Here is a 24,861-nt window from a genome sequence, read left to right on the forward strand (position 1 = left end):
CCACTCTTGAACCACAGACAGCGTCAGAAGCGTCTTGCCTGGGCTAAAGAGAAACAGGACTGGACTGCTGGTGAGTGGTCCAAAGTCATGTTCTCTGATGAAAGTAAATTTTGCATTTCCTTTGGAAATCAAGGTCCCAGAGTCTGGAGGAAAGGAAGAGAGACACTTCATCCACGTTGCTTGAAGTCCAGTGTAAAGTTTCCACAGTCAGTGATGGTTTGGGGTGCCATGTCATCTGCTGGTGTTGGTCCATTGTGTTTTCTGAGGTCCAGGGTCAACGCTGAAATTACTGAAATCAATCTACTTTTTCATGATATTCTAATTTTATGACCAGCACCTGTATAACATCTAACTCTAACCCTCCTGAAGCTCTCAACAGAGAGAGAGAGGTAGAGAGGCTAAACTTCGGGTCAATTTGACCCTAAAGCCAGAGGAGGGTTAAAAGCTTGAACTCTAAATTCTCGCCTTTTTGAACTGATAAAGCTAATCGGATCAGAAGCAAAACGTTTTGTATGTTTTTTTTAACCTTTTATGGATTTCCCATGTCCTGGATGACTGAGAATCTACACCAGCGTATGGCATTAGTGTTTTACTACAAACCCCAATCCCAACCACAGAGAGTTAACCAAAGTTTGGAGACTGCTGGTAACCTGAACGACAAATAGTTTCTCATTAAGGTCATGGCAAGGTAAAAAAAATGAAACCCTCTCTATAATGTCTCTCATTTTGCCTCTTCTCTTTCTTTGCCCAGCCTCTTTGTGAGCCCCACCCTCTGCCGTCGCAGAGCTCATAAACAGCACTGCCGACGGGTCACAGTCCAGGGTTATAAACTCTTTGACGGAGCGTCTGCTCAGTGTGACCTTGTGTCGTACGGCCAAGCCTTAGAGCAATGTTTAACGTCAACACGCCTCATTTAAACACTACAAACAGAAGAAAACCTTACACTGGATATCTGTGCCCAGGCTCAATACTGACTCCAAACAAACAGTAATGACCCTTTCAGTGCGAGGAGGTGATCATTTTATTGATATGAGCAAAAGGCTGGGTCTAAGGTAGGGAGGGTTGTGGCCCACAAAGTGGCAAAAACAAACAAACTCAGTCGTAGGCAGCAGAGAGTTTAATGTGCTTAAGGCAGAGAGTTTTATTTACTTTTTTTTTTTTTTTTTTTTGCATGGGATCATAAATAATTACACACAGCTTGCCACTATACGGGATTTCCCCCAGAGCTTATAAAACTATATGTGTGTTGTTTTCTGCTCTTTGGCAGCATGGGTTCTTTTTCTTTAAATGAGAAACAGCTCTTGAGGCTTCTCGATCCCAGCGGGGACGGCTCGGCCTCCGACACTGAAGTGCACTCAGCAAAAAAGAGCAATCACCCTGTGGTTCGTCCCACAGGCTTCATTCACTCGTCTCTACGTGGTTTAACCTATCCCAATATTTTTCTATTCTCATTTATCTGCAATCCATGTTTTATAATGTAAACACATCACCTAAAAGGCATCTGACCGTATGCTGGGTGTGTCACGGTTTGAGTCTGTTTACTGTCTTTCTTTTTCCAGTTTCCAGAAATTAGGTTCAACTAAATCTGAGGTAACTTACTCCGAGCTGGACCCAATGTCCATTATTACAGACTGAAGACATTTCATTTTTGGAACCAGAGTCTGTGCACTAGAGAGGTGGGGCTTTAGAGGTCAAATAAAATAAAATGTAAAACTAATGAGTTTTCCTGTTTTTCTGTTAGTTAAACACTTCCATAAAACATTTCAGTGGCCCATTTCTCTGATTTAAAATGTTAATGACTTGTTTTTAGAGCCGTTGTGTAAAAAATCCTGTTTCTGTCCTTGGTTGGTGGCATCATTGATGCTGAGAGCAGCTGTCGCAGACCGCTGTAGGACACTGGGGAGGCTCCTGTCAGTGTTTATCAGGGGAAATGGAAGCACCAGCAGCAGCAGCAGAAGAAGAAGCAAGTTTTGTTAACAAGAGTACTGGTTTGAAAACATGTTTTATTTGTTTTTTGTTTTTCTTTGGTCTGGAGAGATGCTCTTGGGAACTGGAGCCCCACATTTCGTGAGGGGAACCCCCCTCCAAGCTTTACAATGATGTCACACAGACTGCAAAGAGTTTCCCAGCGCTTTGGCAGCCAGCAGAGAAAACAGTCAGTTTCAAAGAAAACTAACCAGATTAGAATTAAAAGGCTTGTTTCTAAGGACATACTTGTTAGAAAACTTCGACTTAAAGGTTGATTAGAAAGATTATATGTTATTATAGTTAGTCTGATGGCTAGCTGCTGTCTTTATGGATGCAGTTTTTCACTGATCTCATTTACAGCAAATCAATATTTTCACTTTTCCTGCACTGTGTGCATTATGACTCACTTTACCAGCAGAGGTCCCATTTTATATTTACTACATTAAACTCTGTCTCATGGTTATCAGGTCTACAATCTTCTCACACACGTGGACATTCGTGCCTGCGGTAGTCTCCTCATCTTTTCAGCGTCTCGTTCTCAGTGGTGATGACCTCTCTATCCGCCTTCTTTTTGTAATTAAAAATAGCTCCTGGCAAAAGTTCTTGCTTTTTCTGCGTGAAGCTAATGGACTGTAATATTGAAGGTTTGTACTTCAGGTGCTCCTCTTCAACACGTTAATTGCACGGTCGGTCACGGGACTTTGGGTTGTAACTTTCAGCTTAACAGACCAAGTCCAGTGAACTTTTTTGCCCTTCGGGAAGCTGAAGAATGAAACACCCGTTGTAGATTCGGGTCCGTTTACTCAGTTAATTGCAGCACAGTGGCTGGGAACAAGTAAGTTTTGGAAAACTGTATTACAGATCAAAGCAACTAAATGTCACAACAACCATTTAAAGTTTTTACTGATTTTTTATTTTTAGATATCTTAACCCTTCCATGGCCTTTGGGTCAATTTGACCCGAAGTTACAAGGGCTTCTCTCTCTCTCTCTCTCTCTCTCTCTCTCTCTCTCTCTCTCTCTCTCTCTTGAGGACTTCAGGAGGGTTAAACTTAGTTTTTCTAATACAATCTCAGTTTTGGAGACCCTGAAATGTAATTTTTGATAATATGGATATCTCTAGTTTCAGTTCTAGTTTATAAAAATGTCATTCTGACTAGGAGAAAAAGTATTTAAACTAGAAACACTCAGAGAGCGCAGACCTCAGACAAAGACCATAGTGTCATTAAAAGATACTGTCTGATCTGGATCGTGATCCGGATCACCACCAACATTTTATCAACTGTTTCTTGTGACAACCCCAACATTTCCAGGAAATTTCATCAAAAATCTATTAATTAGTCTTTAAGTAATCTTACTAACAGACAAACAAACAAACCAACCAGCACTACAGCAAACATAACCTCATTAGCAGAGATAAAAAGTATAAATTGGAGTGTGGTTGAAATATATGTTACCACAGCCTGCCATAAGCAAAGGGCAGATTATACAACAACTAAAAATTTGTGCTAATTGACATATATCACCTACCATGTGAAAAATTTATATTTTCAGGTGGTGAACTATGAAGATGAATTAATTCAGTGTGAGCTGAACTTTGAACTAATTCCAGTGAGGAATGAACTTGCACAACACTGCTGCCACAATTATGCAGATAAACTTGTGGTTTGGGCTTCCTTCCACACATATTTTAAGTCAGGATTATCTTTTTTAAATGTGCAAGAGACTGAACTTGGCTCTAAATGCACATTAAAACACGCAGTTTCATGGGTCAGTACATCCTGTAAATGACTTGCAAAGATCCCATCAGTAAAATAAGTCTGCGTGTTTCAACTCAAAGCCTTATTTCCGGAATAAGTTCCTGAACTAATTACTGGAAAAAAAAAAAGCTTAACAAATTCACGGAGTGCAACAGTTACAAAAAAAAAAACATTGCCATAAAATATTAAGGCCGCTTCTTTTGATACAAAGAACAAAAGCTTTGAGAACGCAACCCATCATATTAAAACTGCTTACAGTGCAGTTCTCCATCCTTAATGCCAGCGTAATCATTTCAGCTTCAACTCCAAGCTTCATTTCCAAGTCGCAGATTTCTTAAAGCTGAGCCAAGAAGAAATTCCCACACTTCAAAGCAGAGCTCGAGCTTTCTCGTTTTAATTCTTTTCTCTTTTTTTTTAACTCTAACTAAAAGAACGGTTCGTTTCACAAGAGGAAATACCAAATGGGCTTGTAAAAAGTGTTCTGGACATCATGCCCAATTAAACGTAGTTGTCTTCTTCATCAAAGTCAATAATCAACCATATCTGAGCCGTAAAAGAGATAACTGGTTGTTGTCTTTCTCTTAGGTTTACATGGCCTCTAAACCCCCACTGTGGACAGGAGGTTTGAGTTGAAGTCGTTCTTTAGAGTACAGTAACGCAGAACACTAAATCAGGATTTAGTCACAGTAACTCGAGGAACCACGGGAGGAGGTTATATCTTCACAACACTTTGTTTGATTTTAGCCCTAAATCAGATATTTAATTACATATAACGTTTCACAGAACTAGTTAAATCAAAACAGACTTTTTAAGTTATGCAGATCTAGCGATACTACAAAACATGGACAATATCTCAAACATACTCAGTGATCCATGCGAGACGTCATAAAGGGATAGTACAGATATTTGAAGTGGGGTTCTGTTGGGTAGTTATCAGTAGTCAGCATTTTACTTGCAGCAGCTGTCTCACAGTAGTTTTCTCAGGGGAGACCAGTTCTAACGAGCAGTTCAAGAATTTCTGTCATCTTAAAACATTCCCATATTAAAAATGGGAATTTTTCACACAAACCTGAGGAAGATTGACAAACTTTCCCTCATTTTGTTTAAAAAAAGGACATTGAGCTCCTACTAATGATCTTAGTGCGCATCTACATTATAAATCTTAACTAGATTTATGTAGGTCAGTGATTCCCATCTCCAGTTGTCGAGGAACACTATTCTGCATGTTTTAGGTGTTTCTCTGCTTTGACACACCTGATTTGAGTGACTGACTGATTAACAGGCTTCTGCAGAACCAGAAGACCTGCTGAAGAGCAGAGAAACAACTAAAACATGCAGTATGGTGTTCCTCGAGGACTGGAGTTGGGCATCACTGTTCTAGGTTATGTATTTATGTTGGTTCAATAAATAGATTATCTTGTGCAAAATTCACAATTCACTCTTTGTTAGATTTATTACACCACAAAATTTCATGGAATTTGATTGTATGTTGAGCTCACCTCCCAATTGGTATAAAAGAAATAAAAAGTCAAAGCTTCCTTGGGTTTTTAAGATCTTGTCGAGCTCTAACCCAAACCATCCATCATCTGTCAGTTTCATATTGTTATGTTTGAATGAAGTATTTTTGCGAGCTTGCATTGAAATTTGTTCCTTTTATCCACAAAACTGAAGTTGTATTAAATTTATGTGTTACATTTTTGATTTTATTTTTCTTTTTTTTAAGTGTGAGAACCCAGGATCATTATACACATATGAATATCCCATTTTTTATATCTACTTTATGCCAAATAATTACAAACCTAGCATTAACATATTAAATAATAAATGTGAAACCAGCAGCTAAGTCAGGAATATTATTTATTTTCTATACCTGCATGTTGTGTGTTGAGAAGTCCAGCAACTCAACAAAAACAATCACTAAACTCAAGGGGAAGCTTAAAAAGCAACAATATAATGATATATTCAGTCAAACAGCTGGTTTGGTATGTAAGCTACTATTTAATAAAACATTAAGCTTTACAACTTTTATTTCGTGTTAGACATATAACAAAATCTGTTCTAATTTACAAGTATTAATGTAGCTACTGTGTCTGTGTGTTTTGTTTTAATAAAGCGTAGACCTCTGTAGACCTTACTGGATCATTTCTCCATGTCATGGCAAACCAACCTAACAGGGGAACTTCATGTCCTATGGGGCCCCTAGGTGTTATTTCAACAAAAGGGCTCTGGGGTGGCAAATTATAAAGCACATTCCTGAAGCATGACTCGGTCCTCTTTTACTGTGTATTACAAGAACGGAACACGCCAACACAAACTCCCACGTGCGGCGCACAAACACAGGTCACCAATTTCACACAGTTAACTTACTAATGCTATGCGAACTTTAGGAGGAGAGTCAAACTCACAAAGCTCAGCGGTGCTAAATTTGCATTTGCTAGAGTGAGAAAGTGCTGTCCTTGACCTTGGGTGTGCGACAAGAGGGTCCGGCTCAGCACAAGCTGCAGCAGGGTCACATTACCATCATTTATTCAGCAGGGCAGGAAGAGACTGAGAGGAAGGTGAGGGATGATGGTGTTGGATGATGGAGGAGAATGCTGTTAGGTGGGTGCACAGAAACTGGAAAACACAGAGTTTATTAACTCCTTGATTCTAATGCAAGAGTTTACAAAAAGGACTCCATTAAAACTTTTGAGCAGTTACTAGTGGCTACTGACTACAAGTTTAAGGTTTTATTCCTGCAGAAGTTGAATATTTATAAGTGAGAACTATTAACTGAAAGGTCTGATTGGCCAGTGAGAAGAAGACTACTCATTTGACTGAACTAATTCATCTGAGCAAGTATGTAAGGTTTGACAACCTTACATTTAACCTGTATCTCACAACCAAAGGTACTTTAAGGACCCGTGTGCAAGAAGCAAGACAAACGCTGTCCTTCAAGCCAAAAGCTGACAGAAACATTAGGTACAGGGTGAACAATGATGAAAAATTTGGTTGAACAGAAACAAAGAGGCAATTTGGACAATTTTAGCACTTCTTGTTTGTTTTAGCACTTTGAATGGTCAAAAGTGGCCAATGAGATTTCTTGATGGATGATTCTTAAATAAATAACAAAGCCACATGGCCCTACAGAGATGGTGACGAGTCAGTAAAAGCAACATGCAGGTCAGCAGAAACAAGCGTGAAGCAGCAACTCCTACTACCTTGATCTCTCTCCCTCATTCACACAATTGCAATAAACAGTCTAGAGGACAGAGACCGTTTTCGAGGTAAAACCAGGCCACTTTTTAAAGGTGCTACTTTCAAAAGACTTTAACAGAAATAGTTTATTTTTTTCTGCAGTTTAAATAGTATATTTCAGACCGCTTCATAACAGCAACCCCAGTTCCTCTGAGCAAAGGTAAAGGTGGTCCTTTATATATTGAGGCTGACCAAGCAAAACTAGATCTAAAAAGAAAACAATCGAAATTGATGGCTTGGACCCCCCTATAACTCTAAGTGATGGGAATCAGAGAAGTCCCTTGACTCCACCCAGTTTAGTCATCTGCAGCTCCGGTTTTCCACATCTGGAAGACAGATCACCTAGAGTCTACCAGGAACAGGCACTGACATCATCTGGTGGTTCCTCCGAGAGAGAAAAGGTTGGAGCTTTACTTCTTCTTTTTTTTTTTTGGTTAAACCCAACCAATACAAAGTAGCCACACATAAACACAAATGTGCACACAGTTGTGTGTCCACGACTTCAGAGGTTGTGACTTTGACTTGAATTAATTTTCAAGAAGCATTTACTACAACTTGAAGAACTAACTGTAAGAGTCGACTGGGGAATAACTGTTAATGTGTTTGTTTGCTTCCCCACACCCCTCCTCCTCAGTAAACGAAGACATTGATGCAAGTCCAAGAACAATCAAACACATTTGGTTCCAGGAATTTTAAAAAAAAAGAATATCTTCTGAACATGACATAGATCACATTTCTACTATCTAACAGGAGCACATGCTGACTGTAAATATGGAAGCTGAAGATTTTGGAAATCCATATTTAGTGTCTGAGACAAAAGCAGACTGAAAGAATTCCTCTGTTTGCTCGAACTAAAACTCTGTTGCTTGCCATAATTACCAGGTTCTAAACATAGACAGATGTGCACCCACACACACACACACACACACACACACACACACACACACACACCTACACCACGTGGGAGAGAAGCATTCACAAGAACCACATCTTAACCCTCAGAAAGCCATTAGATCGTTTGGTCCTACATCAAGCAGCCCTTAAAGTCACTCTGACATCTCTGTTTCCTAACAAGACTGAATTGCTTTCCTCTATTCTTGCTTTGAAGAATGACGTGAAAATATTAAAAAATATAAATTGTAAGAACTTGGGAAAATGACAAACAAACAAACAAAAAAAGAATGAACTTAAAACCTTTTTCTTAATATTATCATACATACAATCATTATTAAAGAACTATGTAATGCTGAAGCAGAAGCACTTGTATTTTTGTTTTAAGCAAAAGCAGATAAATTGGGTGCTTGTGTGATTTCTACATTTTTGTTTTATTACCGTAATGCAACCAAGTGACAATCGAGCCGTGCAGCTGCGTTTTGAGAAGCCAGTTTTGGAAAAAAATTGTGGCTTATTTTCACGCACACAGCTTGCAAAACTGCACTCTTAGTCTTAAACACCAACTGTTGCTTAAATCAGCCCTTTTCTGAATTAGACTGGTGATATTAGGACATTTGTTTGTGGATATAACAAGACAAATTATCTTCCTCCACTGTGATCCTCTGTAGAAATTCAGAATACACCAGAGGGAGGATCAAACTGCTGGAAGTCACTGAGCTAGTGATGGAAACAGAGGGAGAAGGAGGAGGAGGCCAGTGGATAAATTACACAGAAACGGCAGAGTGACTGAGCTGAAAATACAAAGAAAGCAGAGATTTAGAGAAAAGTAAATAGAGTGAAGGGACTGGAATGTGTCAAAACAGCTGAGGAGAGAAGAAGGTCCACAGGCTGTCAACACACACCGGGTTCCTCAAACAGCAGCAGAGCAAATGTGACGGCCTTCTTAGAGCAAGGCCACAGCCCTTAAACGTCTGCAGGCGGATACAGAGGAGTATGTGCGCGATCTGACAAAAGATGACAAAGCAGACACAGGGTTAATGCAAAGACTTGGTTCAGCCCGACGACCTGTGGGTGGAACGACAAATGAGAGGATGTCGTTATTCCACACAGGAAGACAGGCAAATAAATGGTCTGCAGGGCGGACACAGGCCACATACCGGAACAATCCAGCCAAACCAAACTTCACATGAGGACACAGCACACTGACCCCTCATAATGCAGCCAGACTGAGCCGTAATTCTGCCAGCTGGGGACTACAACAAAGAAAGTCAGGTTTTACAAATCAAACAGTTACAGACTGTAATAATAGCTCATTTCTAGGTAGGCATCCAAATAGTAACAATGAGCTTTAGCTACTTTTACAGTTAGCAGATGAGTACTCAGTTTCTCTCAGTGATCCCTCAACATCCTTCCATCCATCCATTTCCTTTACCCGCTTTTTCCTTTCCAGGTCGCAGGGGAAGCTGGTGTCTCCAGTGGACACAGTGCGAGAGGTGATCCTTTATCATGCTACAGTGAAATTAAAGCACGACACTGCTGTTTTGTCTGAGGTATTTTTGTCAGACTTTACTGTGATTTCAAATACAGCCCAGAGCTTATGAACATCAGCGTGGGGTCGCAAACGCCATTGATGAATCCTGTAAACTTTACACTTCGAATGCAAGAAAATTCACACACATATTCATAGTGATATGACGTGAAATCGTTAAGTCGGGATGAAATGGTGTCGAGAAACAAATCTAAACCGTTTGTTTCACCTGGCTAACTAGAGCCATATCATTTCTGCTATGAGGAAAACATGGATGGAATCACAGAGTTGGACTTTTTTTTTTTTTTTTAAGTAAAAATGTGGAATGTCACATAATCTGGATTTTTCTTAACAATCTGTTAACACCCTAGCATGGGCCCCACCCCGGCCTCGCTACACATATTGGGTGGCTTGTGTGCCAAATGGGCAAAGTTGTGCGCAGAAGAAAATTTGTGTTCAGACAAATTTGGATTCAGAGGGTTGACTGAACTTCCACTACCAAAACGCATAAACAGAGGCTTGGATATTCTTTTGCAACCACTTCACCAAAACACTCAGTGTTTACATTCTTCATAACTTTAATTGAAACAAGCTTAAAACGGTGACAGAAAAAGCCACAAGAATCAGATTCTCACAGGAATTTTCAAATACAGCAGAAAAAAAATCCATTGATTACTTTGGCTCTAGTCTCAAAGCCGTTCATTTTGAACTCACTGTGGTTTTAAAGCCAAAACCTCTGCAATCTGTGCGCAAAATCTAGCAAATCCGTGTTCACGAATTAGCAAAAACATCGGCGCCTACATGCAGCAGGTGTTGTGCTTTGCTTTTTTTCCAGTTTGGACGGGGAAACAGGTGATAACACAACACCACAAGTGAGACAAGGGTTTCTGGACTGATCAGGCTGTAATGTTCAATAACATCAATAGAATTTTCTGTGTTTTTACCTAAATTACACCAGATATTTATAAATCATTGATATCTCCTGTTAATGTTATAGCAGCAGTTCAGTTAGTAACATGACATGTCAGTTTGTGTAATGTTGGAAAACGGCTGTCCTCATGTCCTGCAAAACAATTGTCCAGCTCAGAGTCTGAATTGTTTAAGTTAGAGTTAGCCTGTAGTGTTAGCCACTTTTCTGCAGTTGTCAGGAGGTGATGTTTGTAATCTTACAGGTTCGTTGACCTGTTTAAAAGTTAGTGAATAAAAACCTGTCCAACTTATTAATGCTGCTGAACCCAAGTGATGGTGTATTGCTTGTTTCTCAGACAGAACAACGTTCCTTAGCAGAACTGGATGGGGGGGGGGGGGGTTGGGTTTAATAAACTGATTCCTATGACCTCAAATTTGATTTCTGCCGTGACCCCCGTGGGGCTCTGTAGGAAACACATGGCCTGTATTCTCCCAGACTACCTTTGTTTCCATGACAACCGCACACATAAGTCACCCTGCCGTTTGAAGCCTTGTTGGTGTATGTGTGTGTGTGTGTGTGTGTGTGTGTGTGTGTGTGTGTGTGTGTGGTACGAGAGGAGGCCGGGTGCTGTTTTTTTTTTTTTTTTCCCCCAAACCCAGAGGGCACATTGCTTTGAAACACATGGCGAACAGAGTGTTTGAGAGAAGACGACAACAGGGGAAGAAATGAATGAAGACAGAGACCACACCGCGGTGCCATCACGCACACTAAGCAGCAAAACAGATGGTGGCGCCGGCAGCTCGGAATCTCCCGACACTTTGTTGACATGGAGTGGTAGCGAGAGAAGAGCGGGGACGTCTCGTGATGCTCGACATCCGTCTCCCTACGAGCCCCACATAACACAAAAGCCAAAAGGCGCACGCCTCAAGTTCTACTAACTTTGTTTTTCAGTTCACTAAATAATTTGAAAGCGACTCAGTTTAGTCTTGCAGAGTGGTAGGAGATGCATTATTCACCTCAGATGATTCAGAACAGCATGCAGGAGCTCTGACTGCAAATGATCCGGTCACCTGGGAAGCAACTGAAGATAGTATGTTTTTTTTTCCTCTCAGACTTGTGTCCTGCAGCTGAGGTTGCCAGACGACTGAGCAAATGAACGAGCAATTCAATTTAAAACAGACGTCTCAAGCTAACCAGTAAAGCCAGAGACTCCTACACCCCCCCACAGACGAGCATGATTCCCCTTTCACATAAAAAGCAAAAGCTGACAAATGGTCCTGCAGTTGGATTCACTGTACTACAACAACAACAACAACAAAAAAAAAAAAATCATAAATCGGTTCAGTTCTTGGAAAGGAAATTCTATAAAAACAAATGGTAACACTTGGATGTTTTTGAATGCACAAGAAGAAAACATAAAAGTCATTTTGCGGTTTTCAGTCAACTAACACTTCAACGTCTGATGGTCAGATTAAAGTAGCGTGTGGAGTGTTTTATTTGTGAACATGTTGCTGCAGTGGGCAACAGCCTGGTTACGGAGCGAAATGATGAGCAGATCCTCCAGCGTTTCCAACTTGAAGCTACTACGTTTTGAACCTTGTTGGTTTGTTCATTGGGTGACCACCAAAAGGAGAAAAAAAGCCTTAGTGTGGTAGCAGCTGAGAGTCATCCCCAACACATACTCTGAATGCTAAAACAGTTGTGAAAGATCTCTGAAACGTTGGCACGCAAAGCAGGGGGCAATATGCAAGGAATGCTACTTTTTATATTTGTTGTTTTTTCTGCTGTGAATGTGATGACTGACTCAAGTGCCAGTGAGCTTTGTGAAAGTCTGAACAGTCTTTTTTTCCCCGACTGTGACAAGTAGAAACTTATTGCTCAGGGATAAGATAAAACTATCCATCCATTTATTTATTTTTTACCATCTTTTCCATGCATGGTCGCGGGGAGCTGGGGTCTATCTCCAGCAGTCACTGTGCGAGAGGCGGGGAGACACCCTGGACAGGTCGCAAGTCCATCACAGGGACACACAGAAACAAACGAGACATTCACATCTAGGGACAATTCAGAGTCACCAGTTCACCTAACATGTATGTTTTTAGTCTGTGGGAGGAAAACAGAGTACCTGAAGAAAACCCACACAATAGTTTGCGGCAGAGTTTCAAATCTGCAGGCTTGTTGCTGTGAGACAACAACTCTAACCACAGGCCTGTCGTGCCACCCATTTTTATTTTTCTTTCCAAATTCACTCACTCACACACTGATGAAGATCAGGAACGAAATAAGCTGGGACTGAAACATCAATGCTGTGATTAGCGAACAACAGCTCTTCCTTCCTGAGCCACAGCCACTAGAAATGAAGGCTGCAAAAGCTTCAAAATGAATCATTAAATGAAATATAAAATTATTTCACCCCTTGAACTACAGGTGACACATCACATCACAGACATGGATGATTCTTAATGGATTTGCAAATGTCAAAAAATTGACTTTGTTCATGTTAAATAATAACAATGTTGAGGAACATGAAAGAGTGCAGAACCCAGACAGTCCACGACGTGCGCATAACAGATGCACGAGATGGCTGAGTGAGATATGTGACTGGATTTAAATTAATTGGAAGTATAAATGCTTTGCTTTAAAACTACAAAGCAGTTGCACAGGGAAGGTGTGGGGGGAAGAAAGGTGCATCAACATAATCAAAATGCACCGATATTTGTTTTATACTTTCATTGGATTCCCCTGAATCATGAGGTGCTGAATGCATCCCACCCTTACTTTGAACAGATAATCTTTGTTGTGATCAAAAGAGTCGCCACCCTGAGAAATGTTTTAGCAGTCACCACTAACGGTGCGCTTGGGTGTGAAGTCATGCCTGAATCAGAGGTCCGACTACCAAAGCAAATTAACCAAACCATTGATACTGGGTTCTGTTCGCCACCGAAGTCAGAACAGGGCGTCACTTCCAAGTTTACAATGTTTCTGACCGGACGATTCAATAAGGCTACTCGTTGCAACGCCACGAAGACTGATAGGATCCAGCCAGGTGCTTCATTTATTCATCTACACTGTGTGCAGACCTGTATTTTACAAGTGAATATCAGGGAAACTACTGGAGTAAACTCTTTCAAACTGCTCCATTTGATATAACTCAGATAACCTTCATTATGAGTACCTTTATCTGCATTACAAATTAAAACCAACAGTTGTACTTTGAGTGCACAAAACACCTAAACATGTCCACCTTACATAGAGACAAACTAAAAGACCTTATAATACTTGCTTTATTACAAAATATATATTACCCTTTTGTGCACATGGCAGCACTGCTGGACTGAAGTTAGGGCTGATGGGGTGCCTCTATTTAAATTTGTTTTGTTTATTTATTTATTTTATTCCACAATGAAAATGTGAAAACTCTTCCTTACTTCCTCTCTGGCCACCTGTCAGCATGGGTGATACTTTAAATGGTAGTTACAGCCAGAAACTCACTTTTCGTTGATTTCTGTGGTGTGGGGGGTTTAGTATTCATCTCATTTATTCTGATGCTGCTTCAGCGTTATTTATTTATTTATTTATGTATTTATCGTTTAACTTGCAGGACTTGTATAAGCAATGTAAAAGCTTATAGAGTGAAAAGAATAAAGGGCAATCTGACCCAACACAGCTGAAACAACCACATTTTACCAGTCATCTTTATTACCATCACTAGCTGTAATAACATGCTTTTCACTTCACTTGATTCCCTGTTTAAACGCATCCTGTGTGTTTTTACAATTAATCAGCTGATTAATTACCGAGCCACAGTGGTCCACCTTACAGCCTTACAGTGCGAGCAGAGAAGTTAGCAGACCTCAGGTCTGCTGGATAAACTCAACTGGTTTCCACACTCAGAAGTGCTTCCACCGTGTAACAGCTGGTGGTCCAATTATTACCCCAGAGCCAGGGGAAAAAATGGGAATAAAACGAGAAGAACACGATTTGTGTCATTCGACACCAGCTTCTAAAAGCAGAGTGGGCTCAGTCTGAGCAGCCTATTCGTTTTGACAACAAAAGCAGATGAGAACATACCTTGATGAACACCATCGCTCCAGCTGCGCTCCTTTATTTAAATCACAGACTCAGCTCCAGTGCTTCTCTTTTTCTCTCCTTTATTTTCTACAACCAAACCTCCGTCCGGCTTTCTCTTCTCTTTTTTTTTTTTTTTTTTTTTTTTTTTCCGGAAGGATGATCTATGTAAATACGGCAGGCCGTTGTAACATATAATAAAACCACTTTTTTTTTTTTTTTTTTTTTTTTTTTTGTTCCTCCAGTCTGGACTGAAAATGACTTCCACCCTGACAAAAGATAACAGGCGGACCCTGAGCGTTTGGACGATCCCTCCAGCCAATCAGCTGGCGGCGTGAGAAGGCTCCGCTTCCCTAAGCCAATCAGATCGCGCTCTCAGATTCAGCCGCCTGCTTATTGGTCGGCTGAGCAAAGACCTCCCAGCTGAAAATATGGGAATCATCTACAAGTTACATGTTAGCCTTTGTATATCCGCACCCCTCATTTCTGAAACATGCGGGAAAAATTACAATAATCCACCTTTCTCCCGTTTTCTAAAATAAAACTTTCTTAAAACATGGTTAACTTTTACCTTCCAGGTGATTTTTCAGTAGCATAATTATTAACTGAATAGTTGTACTTCTTAACTATAGCCTACAGTGATCATGTGAAACACTTTAAAGACTGATAGACAAGATTGTTCATCTTTTTTACTTTATTTTTCACTGTGGTTTCTGGATGAGTACATCAGACTTTTTAAAATATTTTTAAATGAAATTTTCTTTCTGCACAGGCAACACATAATATGCTGAAACACATACCTCAAATGCAGTTTAAATGTGTAAGCCATTTAGAAAACATCCACAGACCAAATAGAAACTAATTAACCAGAAAATAAACTACATGGGTTTGGGATACCAACATAGAGTTAAAAATATTAATTTATGTTTGGCGCCCCCTGGTGGTGGTTTAATGAAAAGATTAAATGGTAAACTAATTAAGAATCTGAATCAGAATAAGATTTATTGTCATTTTACATTACATAAAACAAAGTTACAGGCAGCTCTCTGTCTGTCTGGTGCAAATATTTACCAAGAATAAGTTAATAATTGGACTAAAAAGGATGAATATTACCATTTAAAAGACATTAAAACAACCATAGGGCCAATTTAAGACTACACTAACATACAATTATAAAAAATTAAAGCTTCATGACTTTGCGCTGTTCAACATTATAAATGCCCTGGGATGAAAGCTGCTCTTTAACCTCTTGGTCGTTGTTGTTTTGGTCCGATCGTGCCTCCCAGAAAACAGAAGTGTGAACAAGGAATGACCTGGATGAGAGGAATCTTCTATGATGTTGTGTGCTCTTTTAAAACAAGTAATCATCTTTTGTTTAAGCCATTAAGTATTTTACATCATGACAGAAGAACACAGTCTTCATAGTCTTTTTACAGTGTTGCAGAGGAATTCATGGTCTACTCAGTGACTGCAGGTGCCCGGCTCCTGTGGCTGTAAATAAGCCCAAATCATCAGTCTTCCACCACCGTCCTGACAGTTGATATGAGTGGTTTATGCTGATATGCTGTGTTTAGTTTTAAGCAAAGAGCATGCCGTGCATCACAGCCAGAAAGCTCCACTTTGGTCTCATTTGTCCAACAGACGCTATCCCGAAGGTTTTGTGGTTTGTTCAGATGCAGCTTTGCACATTCAGACTGTACTGCTATGCTATTTGTACAGACAAGGGACTTTCTACTGCTAACCATTTAAAAAAAACAACTCAAAAGTTCATTTTCAATATACAGTGCTGACATAAAATTTAACTGTCCCAGCCTATTTGAAGCCCTAAATTAAGACAAATTAACAGTGCAACAAAAAAGTGACATGAATCTCTCCAGGCTGTGCAGCCTTACCAACAGGAACCACTCAGGAGATTTTCCCAAAGAACTTCTTCAAGACATTTCTTTCTCTCCAAGTCGCCACTGACAAAATATTGTAGACCTATATACAATATTTGAATAAATAATTAGCCTCTCCAGCTCTGAAAATGGGGATCATTGTAGAAATATTATGGTCAGGTAACTAAAATCTAAACTTGTTTATCAGAAAGCTGGTTATTATCAGTAAAATGTATACATAAAATAAAATAAAATAAAATAAAATAAAATAAAATAAAATAAAATAAATAATAACTCTGAATGCAGGCAACAATGATTTTATTGTGAAAAGCTCTAAGCGGAAGTTGTTCGCGTCAGCTTGCGGATAACTTGAAAGTCTTGTGCTTTCTCGACCAGTACACAGGAAAAACATACAGGTAAACGTTTTAGGTGTTTTGGTCACAAATTTGAGTTGTTGGTAATGTGTCATGCCGACCTTAGCTGTCGTGAATGTACTATATACTGTGTTGCCGTTACGCTAGTAGTGCAGTGTTTGCTTCCAGTAGGGCATAGTTGGTATTTTTCGAAGTAAAGTTCACTTCTCGTGTTAGCCAAAGGGGCTAGCCAGCAACTAGCCGTTAGCTTAATATTAGCCCGGCTAACAAATGTTCCTGGCTAATGTTAGGTTACATTAGAAGTGGGCTTCTCACCTCATCTGCCTGTTGATTTTAACTTGTAAGATGTTCTCTTTAGTATCCGGGATAACATTTGCCAAGTCCTGAGGAAATATCTAAGACTGTAAATGCTATCCCAAGCTAAACTGACATGGGAGCATAACTAACTGCTTCGTGTTAGCCAAGTAGCTAACATGACCTGGAGCACAGATGTAAACCCACGCGCTTCGTTCTACCCCGAGTCGTGGAGGAAACTTCATGTCACTTTCAGGAAACTTGTTTGGACGGGAAATCATTTAGGCGGTCTGATATATGCCGTTTTTCATTTTTAAGCTGTATTATTCAGGTGCGGCTTAAGTACTTCAGAGTCTTCATGTCAGTACTTCTTTTCCCTAACTTTATGTAGCTGTGTGACTGACGTTGTTCACACCAGTTCCCTTCAAATCAACTTTAGGGGATTATTTATATTTATATATGTATATTCCAGTTTCTTTTTTGAGCAGGGTCCTTGCTCTAGCTAAGTGATCAGACCTGGCAGATTTGGTCACAAGTGGACAGTTTTAGGTTGGGGTCTGATCAGATCTAGATTTCCTCTCCTTCAGAGCCATGGCAGACAGCTGTCAGCCGAGCAACAAAACAGGACACCAGCAGGGCTGATGTTCATATAAAGTCTCCAAAACATTCATCCATCTTAACTCTGATTGTGTTTTTTATTGTGATTCTGTTCAGTCACTCAAGTTTAACCTTTGGATCCATTTCCACAAATCTTGCCTAGCTTGATCGTGTGACCTAACATACACAATTTGAGAAAAGTAAAACACCGGGTCGTTAATTGTGATGTGGCAGAGCTCAGCGTCGGCACAAATTCACTGAAGTGTTTTTACTCCTATAGTAAAGCACACAGCTACAAGTGTTTTCTACAGCTTTCCCGTGAGCGTAGCGTAAGCTTCACAAGCCTCTGCAAGTCGCACATGGAAACTGGAACCTCTGAACATTTTGAGGCATTTGTGAATGCCGTTCGCCAATTAGTCGCGGCCCAGTGAGGTACTGGCTTTGACGCTGCTCGGATTCTCTTTCTGTGATCCACATCGTGTTTTACAATACAACAACAAGAGAGGAGGATGAAACTGTGTAAAAAGTTTGTATCAGAAGTATTGCAAGTTCCTCGTGATTATCAATATTATCACTGCGTTTAAAAAATTGTGTTGAAAATGTCCAAAAAGTGCTGTTGCATCAGGTGTTTCAGCAGCAGGGCTTGTGGTGAAGAGACTATATACACCGATGTGTAGACATGAAACAGAAATATGAAATGGGAAATAGTCCTAAATATTACATGTCAGTCCTTAATGTTAGTGGATTCCAAAATTAGCCATTGTTAAGAGAATTATAATAAATTACTGTTCATATTAGTTATGTTTAGAACTTCTCTGTGTTTAAAATTACATTTTAATGGTTTAGTCTATATTGGTGTTCAGCAACGTATAACACTGCTTGCTGTTGTGGAGACACTTTCTGAGATATATTGATGCTAGTGTATGGGTGAAGGGTGAAATAAACCACTAGTTGTGAAAATGGGCAAATGGCTGGTACTCCTGTTTTGTTTTTGTGCTCACAGAGATGAGCAACAAAAACGGGAATTTAAATTTAAAATGATAGAACAAACCAGTAAAGGTTTTACCATGGAAACCATTAACCTCGGTCTCTGTTTCATTCCCTGTGACCACAACCAGTACACTCAGAACAAATATACAGAGAAAGTTTGCCCCGACAGCATCCAAACGATAAGGTTTTTTTATGACAAGGTTTCCAACAAATATTTAAAATGTGGTCATCTTTGAAGAGCTGAAATCATCCAAGAGTATGTTGATGCATGTTAATTTGTGACTATATGCAGCAGTTGTATAAATAAGATAATTGGAAACAGGCTTTCCAATAACTTAGCTTCTTCCTGCACAGATTTCAATATATTGAGGTATGACGCAATTCTCAACCATCCTCAAACCTTGCGTGTGACGTTACATTTTGCCCTGCTTGGCAGCGAGCTCTCAGACCAAACAGTGATCATCCTGTCCATTCACCATCCCTGATTTGATTTGCACATCTATGTAAACAACACAAATATACAGGATTACCACTGGGAGGGGTTTACAAATGAATCTGATTTAAATATAGCTCAGTTTTAAATCGACAAATTGTGCTATGCTTGGATTGTTTCTAATTATTCTGATCTGCTGTGTTTCTAGCTTTGCTCAGCACTCATGGAGACTGCAGGAGTTTGTGAGATTGAGTTGTCGAACAGAAGAATAGTGGGCGGCAGTGATTCTCCTCCTGACCTGGACAGCCCGAGTCAGGTAAATGCCGACAATACGTTCATGTAGAAAGGATGGGTGTAAGTGACCACAGGCGTGTAAGTGTTCCTGAATTGATTTGCAGCTTCTTCTTCTTTGGCTTTCCTGGCAATACAGTTCTTAGGCTTAAAACCTTTTTTGTTTTGTAAAATAGAAATGTGAATTTAAACTGTATCAAAAACTTAAAACCCTCTTTTAATTTGTTTTGAAATTTAAACACAAGCACAAAAAATAAAGTGTGGATAAGGTTAAAACTAAGTCCCTTTCTTCAAATGGACTCTGTGGAAACTGTTTTAAACATTTCTTTATTGAGACCAGACGAGTGTATGTGTCTGTATCTTGAATCAGGAGGAGGTTCCAGACTTTCACTTGGATCTGTGCTGCACCGGGGAGGAGAGGGGAGAAACTCCAGGAAGTGAGGACAGTCCCAGTGAGCTGGGGGAGGCAGAGCTTGATGCCGGAGAAGACGCTAAGACCGGAGAAGACAAATCTTTTGGTAGGAGCGCCACAGTTTGTCCTCAGAGTGGAGCTTGATGCTGGGCCTTTCCGCTGATTTAACTTCTGATTCACACGGCTCCACTTATAAGCAGTAGTTAAACTGACCTATATGTAATAATATTGTACAGCAATGTTAACATGTAGGGAGACAGATTGGTGCAGGCTACGTACATTTTTACATTAAGTAAAGTACCTTGCAATGTATTTTTTATTTTTTACTCAAACCCAGTATTTACTTATTACAGTGTTATTACAATGATTATATGCTAGGAGAGGACTCCTTCAGGATAAAAAAACATAATCAGTTCCCTTTTTTTATTTATTCTATTTACTGATACTTTTGGTATCCACTAAACTACTAGTTAGGAATGCAGTAATTTTAGTTTTATGGGCTAGTATCTAATTTCCAGTTTTTCTATGTCTCTGACAGTTGTTGACCAAATCCGATTTTGGCCACCAAATAAAAAACTATAGTTAAAGATCTCCAATTTTTTCCTAATTTCTAGTTTGATTAAAAAAAATTGACTGTTCATGAAACAATTTTTACAACAAAAACATTTTCTCAGAAACAGCTCCAGGTTACTGATGTCTCCCTCTGTCAGTGGAAACCTACAAATATCCTCCAGGTGGTTGGACAGAGATATTTGAACAAATAAAACACAACTAATAAGAAATGATCTTGTTTTTATAAAGCAAATTTGAATTTTTAATATAAAGAAAGTATAAAGAAGCCAGATCATAGTTTTTTTAATAAATATCTATTTAAAACAAAGTGTCCAAAGTAATATTTGTGAGAAAAACAACCTTCTGATTTTAATATTGGATGTGTTAGGTCTTTCTGTCTTTAATAGCAGCTTTACACTGTCATTTTAATGTTAAGAGGTTGCAACATTACACTAAACTATGTTTAGTTGCGTAGTTTTCAAATTCATCTGTTTTTGTGAATGCCCTTTCTATTAAAGTAATTTGAAATTAGTGAACAGAAAATTTGTAGAACTTTAAATTCATTTTTGTACCACAGTGTTTACAAAATGAAACTCTAGAAAGATTCATGCTTCTTCTTTTTCCTCCTCTTCTTCTACCTAGGGAAGGAGGTTGTTCTTCTGATGCAAGCCCTTAACTCTCTAGCCACACCAGAGGAGAAACTAGCTGCTCTGTGCAAGAAATATGCAGACCTGGTACGATCCCGAATACCTGCGCTTTAAACAGTTAAATGTAACAGTAACATATGTTTAATAAAAACAATGCTCTTTATTTCAGCTGGAAGAGAGTCGAGGGATGCAAAAGCAGCTGAAAGCCCTGCAGAAAAAGCAGTCTCAGATTGTAAAAGAGAAGATCCACCTACAGGGCGAACACAGCAAGGCCATCCTGGCCCGCAGCAAACTGGAGAGTCTCTGTCGGGAGCTGCAGAGGCACAACAAGACACTGAAGGTAAAATGGGATTATTTTTTTTTCCCCTTTTAAGTTTTAAGTCTTTTAACCTTGACTTTGGTTTTTACCCTACGTGGCCCTGCGCTGTTTGGCCAAACATCTATAATTTGGTCTCACCTGTCTCAGAAGTCTTGTGATGCAGCTTTTCAAACCTGTCCTGTTGCCATATTTCATTAGATTAGATTGTTTTCAGAGATAAGAAGCTTTTCTCCTACAGCCCGTCCAATCCTTTAGTCTTTTGCTAATTGTCCTGTAATGACCTTTAACCCACTAACTATAACCTGTTCAGTCTAAAGTGGCGCTCTTAGGTGTTTGTCATTTTTCTGAGCATTACACAGTCTGACCTTAGGGTGAATTGCTGAGACTTGGGAAGATTAGCAGTTGCTTTGACTTTTTCTCCCACTTGTGTGAATAGTTTTTCTCACTGTATAATGATGAACTCCAAATGGTTTGGAAACGACTTTTAACCCTTCCCAGATATTATTGGACAGCAGTCATTGCTTTTCTGAGATCATTGCTGATGTCTTTCCGTCCCAGCATCGTGTTAACGCACACCTGTACGCTCTAGACCACCAAACTGCCCAAACCTGTTGGAACCTGTGGTGTATTTTTGTACAGTTGAGGTTTTGAATAATTTTAGAACAGTGTTCTGGTACATAAAACCTCAGAATGTAAAGAGGATGGGATTTCTTTTTCCCACGACTGTATGTAAGTATTAGGACTGGGCAGTGAAACAGTACTAAGGTGTATTGTTAATGTCAATGGTATTAATTTGAATTCTATCCTTAAAAACTCCTCAGATTTAATCTCGACTGGACATAAATGTTAAGGTGTATTGTAGTGTGCTTACTTCCTGTTAACTTTTTTCAGCCACCTTTCCTGCAGCATAGTGGGATCATTCCACTGTAGTGACACCGTGGAGCTGTGCGAGTGCTAACTGTTCCTTCATTTGCCGCCCCACAGGAGGAGAATTCCCAACGGTCCAGAGAGTATGAGGAGCAGCGCAAGGAGGCCATGCTACACTTTCAAATGACTTTGGGCGATATCGAGGTGCAGATGGAACAGCACAGCTCGCACAACTCCAAGCTGAGACAGGAGAACATGGAGCTGGCCGAGAAGCTCAAAAAGCTCATTGAGCAGTACGAGCTGAGGGAGGAGGTGAGACGGCACAAAACTGCTCAGTTTTCCTGGTGGAGTCAGTTAAATTATGAGGACTATGCTCGTGGTTGTACATTAACATGAAAGTATGTTTCAGTGATGTAAGGTACTGTAGTAATTAAAATACTATAAATATCCAGTGTCCAATAAAATAGATCGTTACAGGGTCTTGTGGGTGGGATTGTAACTGGGTTAGTATTTGTCTGTAGATGTTTATTCATATGTTCGCAAAGAGGGCACTGACAGGAATTTATTTTAAACATTAGCAAAAGTACCTCCTTTGTCTCCATTTTGACTGTACTACAAAGAGTGATAAGGTTGGTGTAATTACATTACAAGATGACTTACACCTTTGTCATCATTAACTCAATGTTTGCACCCATTTGGTGATTTTCAAAATGCTAAACAGTCTAAAATCAGTGCTGGAAATGTCTGTGTCGATGCTGACAGTCCATGTCACAGCATATAATTCACTCCGACTCGTTGTCTTGCAGCACATAGACAAAGTGTTCAAACACAAGGAGCTGCAGCAGCAGCTGATGGATGCCAAGCTGCAGAGAATCACCGAGATGATGAAAGAAGTTGAGGAGAAGCAGCAGCGAGAGAGAGAATTTGTAAGAGCTTCTTATTTGCTGGGATTTATACCTTTTTCTTATCATTTGTGTTTGTTTTTCTTTGCACTTTCAAAATGACACGACAAACAGCATGAGGGTTTGAAAAGATCAAGTTTAGCAATGATTAGGCTCTGTGTTGTAGCTAAAAGTCTTGCTTTGTGGGAGCTAAAGAACTGTCTGTGCTGTGACGCTGCAGCTGCTGAAGGATGCCACGGAGTCTCGACACAAGTGTGAAATGATGAAGGAGCAAGAAATACAGCTTAAACAACAGGTGAGCACAAACACACGTTTGCCTTTTATAGGCTAAATTTTATTGTTACGTTCATTCGTTCAAGAAAAAAAATGTTCTTTTCACTGGTTTTATTGTTTTCTCTCAGCTCTCTCTGTATATGGACAAGTTTGAAGAGTTTCAAAGCACTTTGGCCAAAAGTAACGAAGTCTTCACTACTTTCAGACAAGAAATGGAGAAGGTGAGGGTGGGAGGAAGGAGTTTGTTTGTTTATTTATTGCAGGGGGTAGTTCATGAAATGACAAACTGTAAAATTAACAACAGAACAATAATTAAAATACACATAAAGAATAGAATAATAACCAATATATACTGGTTAAACTGCGTGTCTTCACAGATTTGTTATTTTGAAAGAGCAGAAAGCTGAAGTCTGTTTTTTTTTTTTTCCAGATGACCAAGAAGATCAAGAAGCTGGAGAAGGAAACGACCCAGTGGAGGACCAAGTGGGAGAGTAACAACCAGGCTCTGCTGCAGATGGCAGAAGAGGTGAATTTCATTTCAGTTCTGTTTGTTTCTACAGCACCAGTTCACAGCAGTCACCTCAGGGCACTAGGCGAAAGGTAACGAGTCAAAATTATATTAAATTGGTGTCCAGTTCAGTCCGAAGCCGATCCAGTTTCAGGATCCGTCTTCTTGTTGTAACAAAATGAATAGAAAAACCTCGAAGTAAAAAACTGTCATTGTGAGGGGAGTTTACTTAATTTTCCCTGAATCAATTTCTCAAAATCTCATACAAATTAATTGTTAAATTTATCCGTTGTACCTTCTGAACTGTTGTTTCTATTCTCTTGGGTTTTCATGAAACATTGTGTCGTAGAAAACCCTGCGTGACGGCCATTTTAAAGCTCTTCAGGGGAAGTTGGAGCTGTTGGAGCGATTGTGCCGAGCTCTGCAGAAGGAGAGGAATGACCTGAGCAACCAGCTCAGCCTCCTCCAGGAGCAGGGGGATAAAAGGCCACCCGCCGCCACCGCTCAGCAGCAGGAGCCCTCGGCCATGGACGAGGACGAAGACGAGGAGCAGGAAGAAGAAGAAGACGACGACTCCGAGGATTCGGCACAGAGCGAAGAGCTGGAGGCCGAAGGCGTCCATGAAGCTCCCGGGCTGCCTGAAACAGACCCCTCGCTGGCTGCTGCCGACAAAACGGCGACGGGCAGCCAGGCGGCAGAAACACCGTCCACACCGCAGGACTGAGTAAACCCACCTGGTCTGTGTGTGGAGGTGAGAAAGGTGTGATGGGAGGGGGTCTGAGGCTTTGGGAACAGGACAGAAACATCTTTAGTAAAAGTTGATTTTTGTTTTTTTTGTTTTTTTAAAGACCTTTCTTTCCAGATTCTATCCAAAAGCTGAACCCATATCTTTTTGTTATGTTTCACTCAATAAAATGATTGTATAACGATTCTAACACTTTGCTCACATACATTTGGTTTTTAATAATCAGCTTTGTGACGAGCACTTACAGCTCCCTGCTTCTACCACAACTGCATTTTCATACAATACCTCTGAACAGCTCAACGTCCAATAAGGCTGTTTGTTTTCGTTCTGTAGCTCCAAGAACAATTTATTTTATCATATCACTGCAATACGAGAGCCGAGAAGCTGCAGGAGACAATCTGTGGTTTAGACTTCTTT

At 40.0% G+C, this 24,861-nt stretch overlaps 2 protein-coding genes across 2 annotated transcripts in view; one reads left to right on the forward strand and one right to left on the reverse strand.

Annotated features, from left to right (window-relative positions):
• The window catches only part of ccdc102a (coiled-coil domain containing 102A), a 43,418-nt gene extending 28,911 nt beyond the window's left edge, over window positions 1-14,507 (reverse strand). Inside the window, exon 1 of the mRNA XM_017419550.3 lies at window positions 14,367-14,507. The gene's annotated coding sequence lies outside the window, so the exon portion shown is untranslated. The remainder of the gene's footprint in view (window positions 1-14,366) is intronic.
• Window positions 14,508-16,561: 2,054 nt separating this feature from the next.
• On the forward strand, window positions 16,562-24,646 carry txlng (taxilin gamma). The gene is made up of 11 exons (XM_017419635.3): window positions 16,562-16,656; window positions 19,137-19,244; window positions 19,590-19,737; window positions 20,826-20,917; window positions 21,000-21,170; window positions 22,134-22,328; window positions 22,823-22,942; window positions 23,139-23,213; window positions 23,320-23,412; window positions 23,622-23,717; window positions 24,049-24,646. Exons 2-11 carry the CDS (start codon window positions 19,152-19,154, stop codon window positions 24,421-24,423), a joined length of 1,458 nt encoding a protein of 485 aa, XP_017275124.1. The 5' UTR covers window positions 16,562-16,656; window positions 19,137-19,151; the 3' UTR covers window positions 24,424-24,646.
• The last annotated feature ends 215 nt before the right edge of the window (window positions 24,647-24,861 follow it).

This window comes from Kryptolebias marmoratus, linkage group LG15, assembly GCF_001649575.2.
Source record: "Kryptolebias marmoratus isolate JLee-2015 linkage group LG15, ASM164957v2, whole genome shotgun sequence".
Classification (NCBI taxonomy): Eukaryota; Metazoa; Chordata; class Actinopteri; order Cyprinodontiformes; family Rivulidae; genus Kryptolebias; species Kryptolebias marmoratus.

What these genes read in the sequence shown, in the direction of transcription:
- txlng (XM_017419635.3), top strand. Translation starts at nt 19,152, where the DNA reads ATGGAGACTGCAGGAGTTTGTGAGATTGAGTTGTCGAACAGAAGAATA. An exon ending in AGCAGCGAGAGAGAGAATTT is followed by an intron (nt 22,943 to 23,138) that starts GTAAGAGCTTCT and finishes GTGACGCTGCAG; the next exon opens with CTGCTGAAGGATGCCACGGA. An exon ending in AAATACAGCTTAAACAACAG is followed by an intron (nt 23,214 to 23,319) that starts GTGAGCACAAAC and finishes GTTTTCTCTCAG; the next exon opens with CTCTCTCTGTATATGGACAA.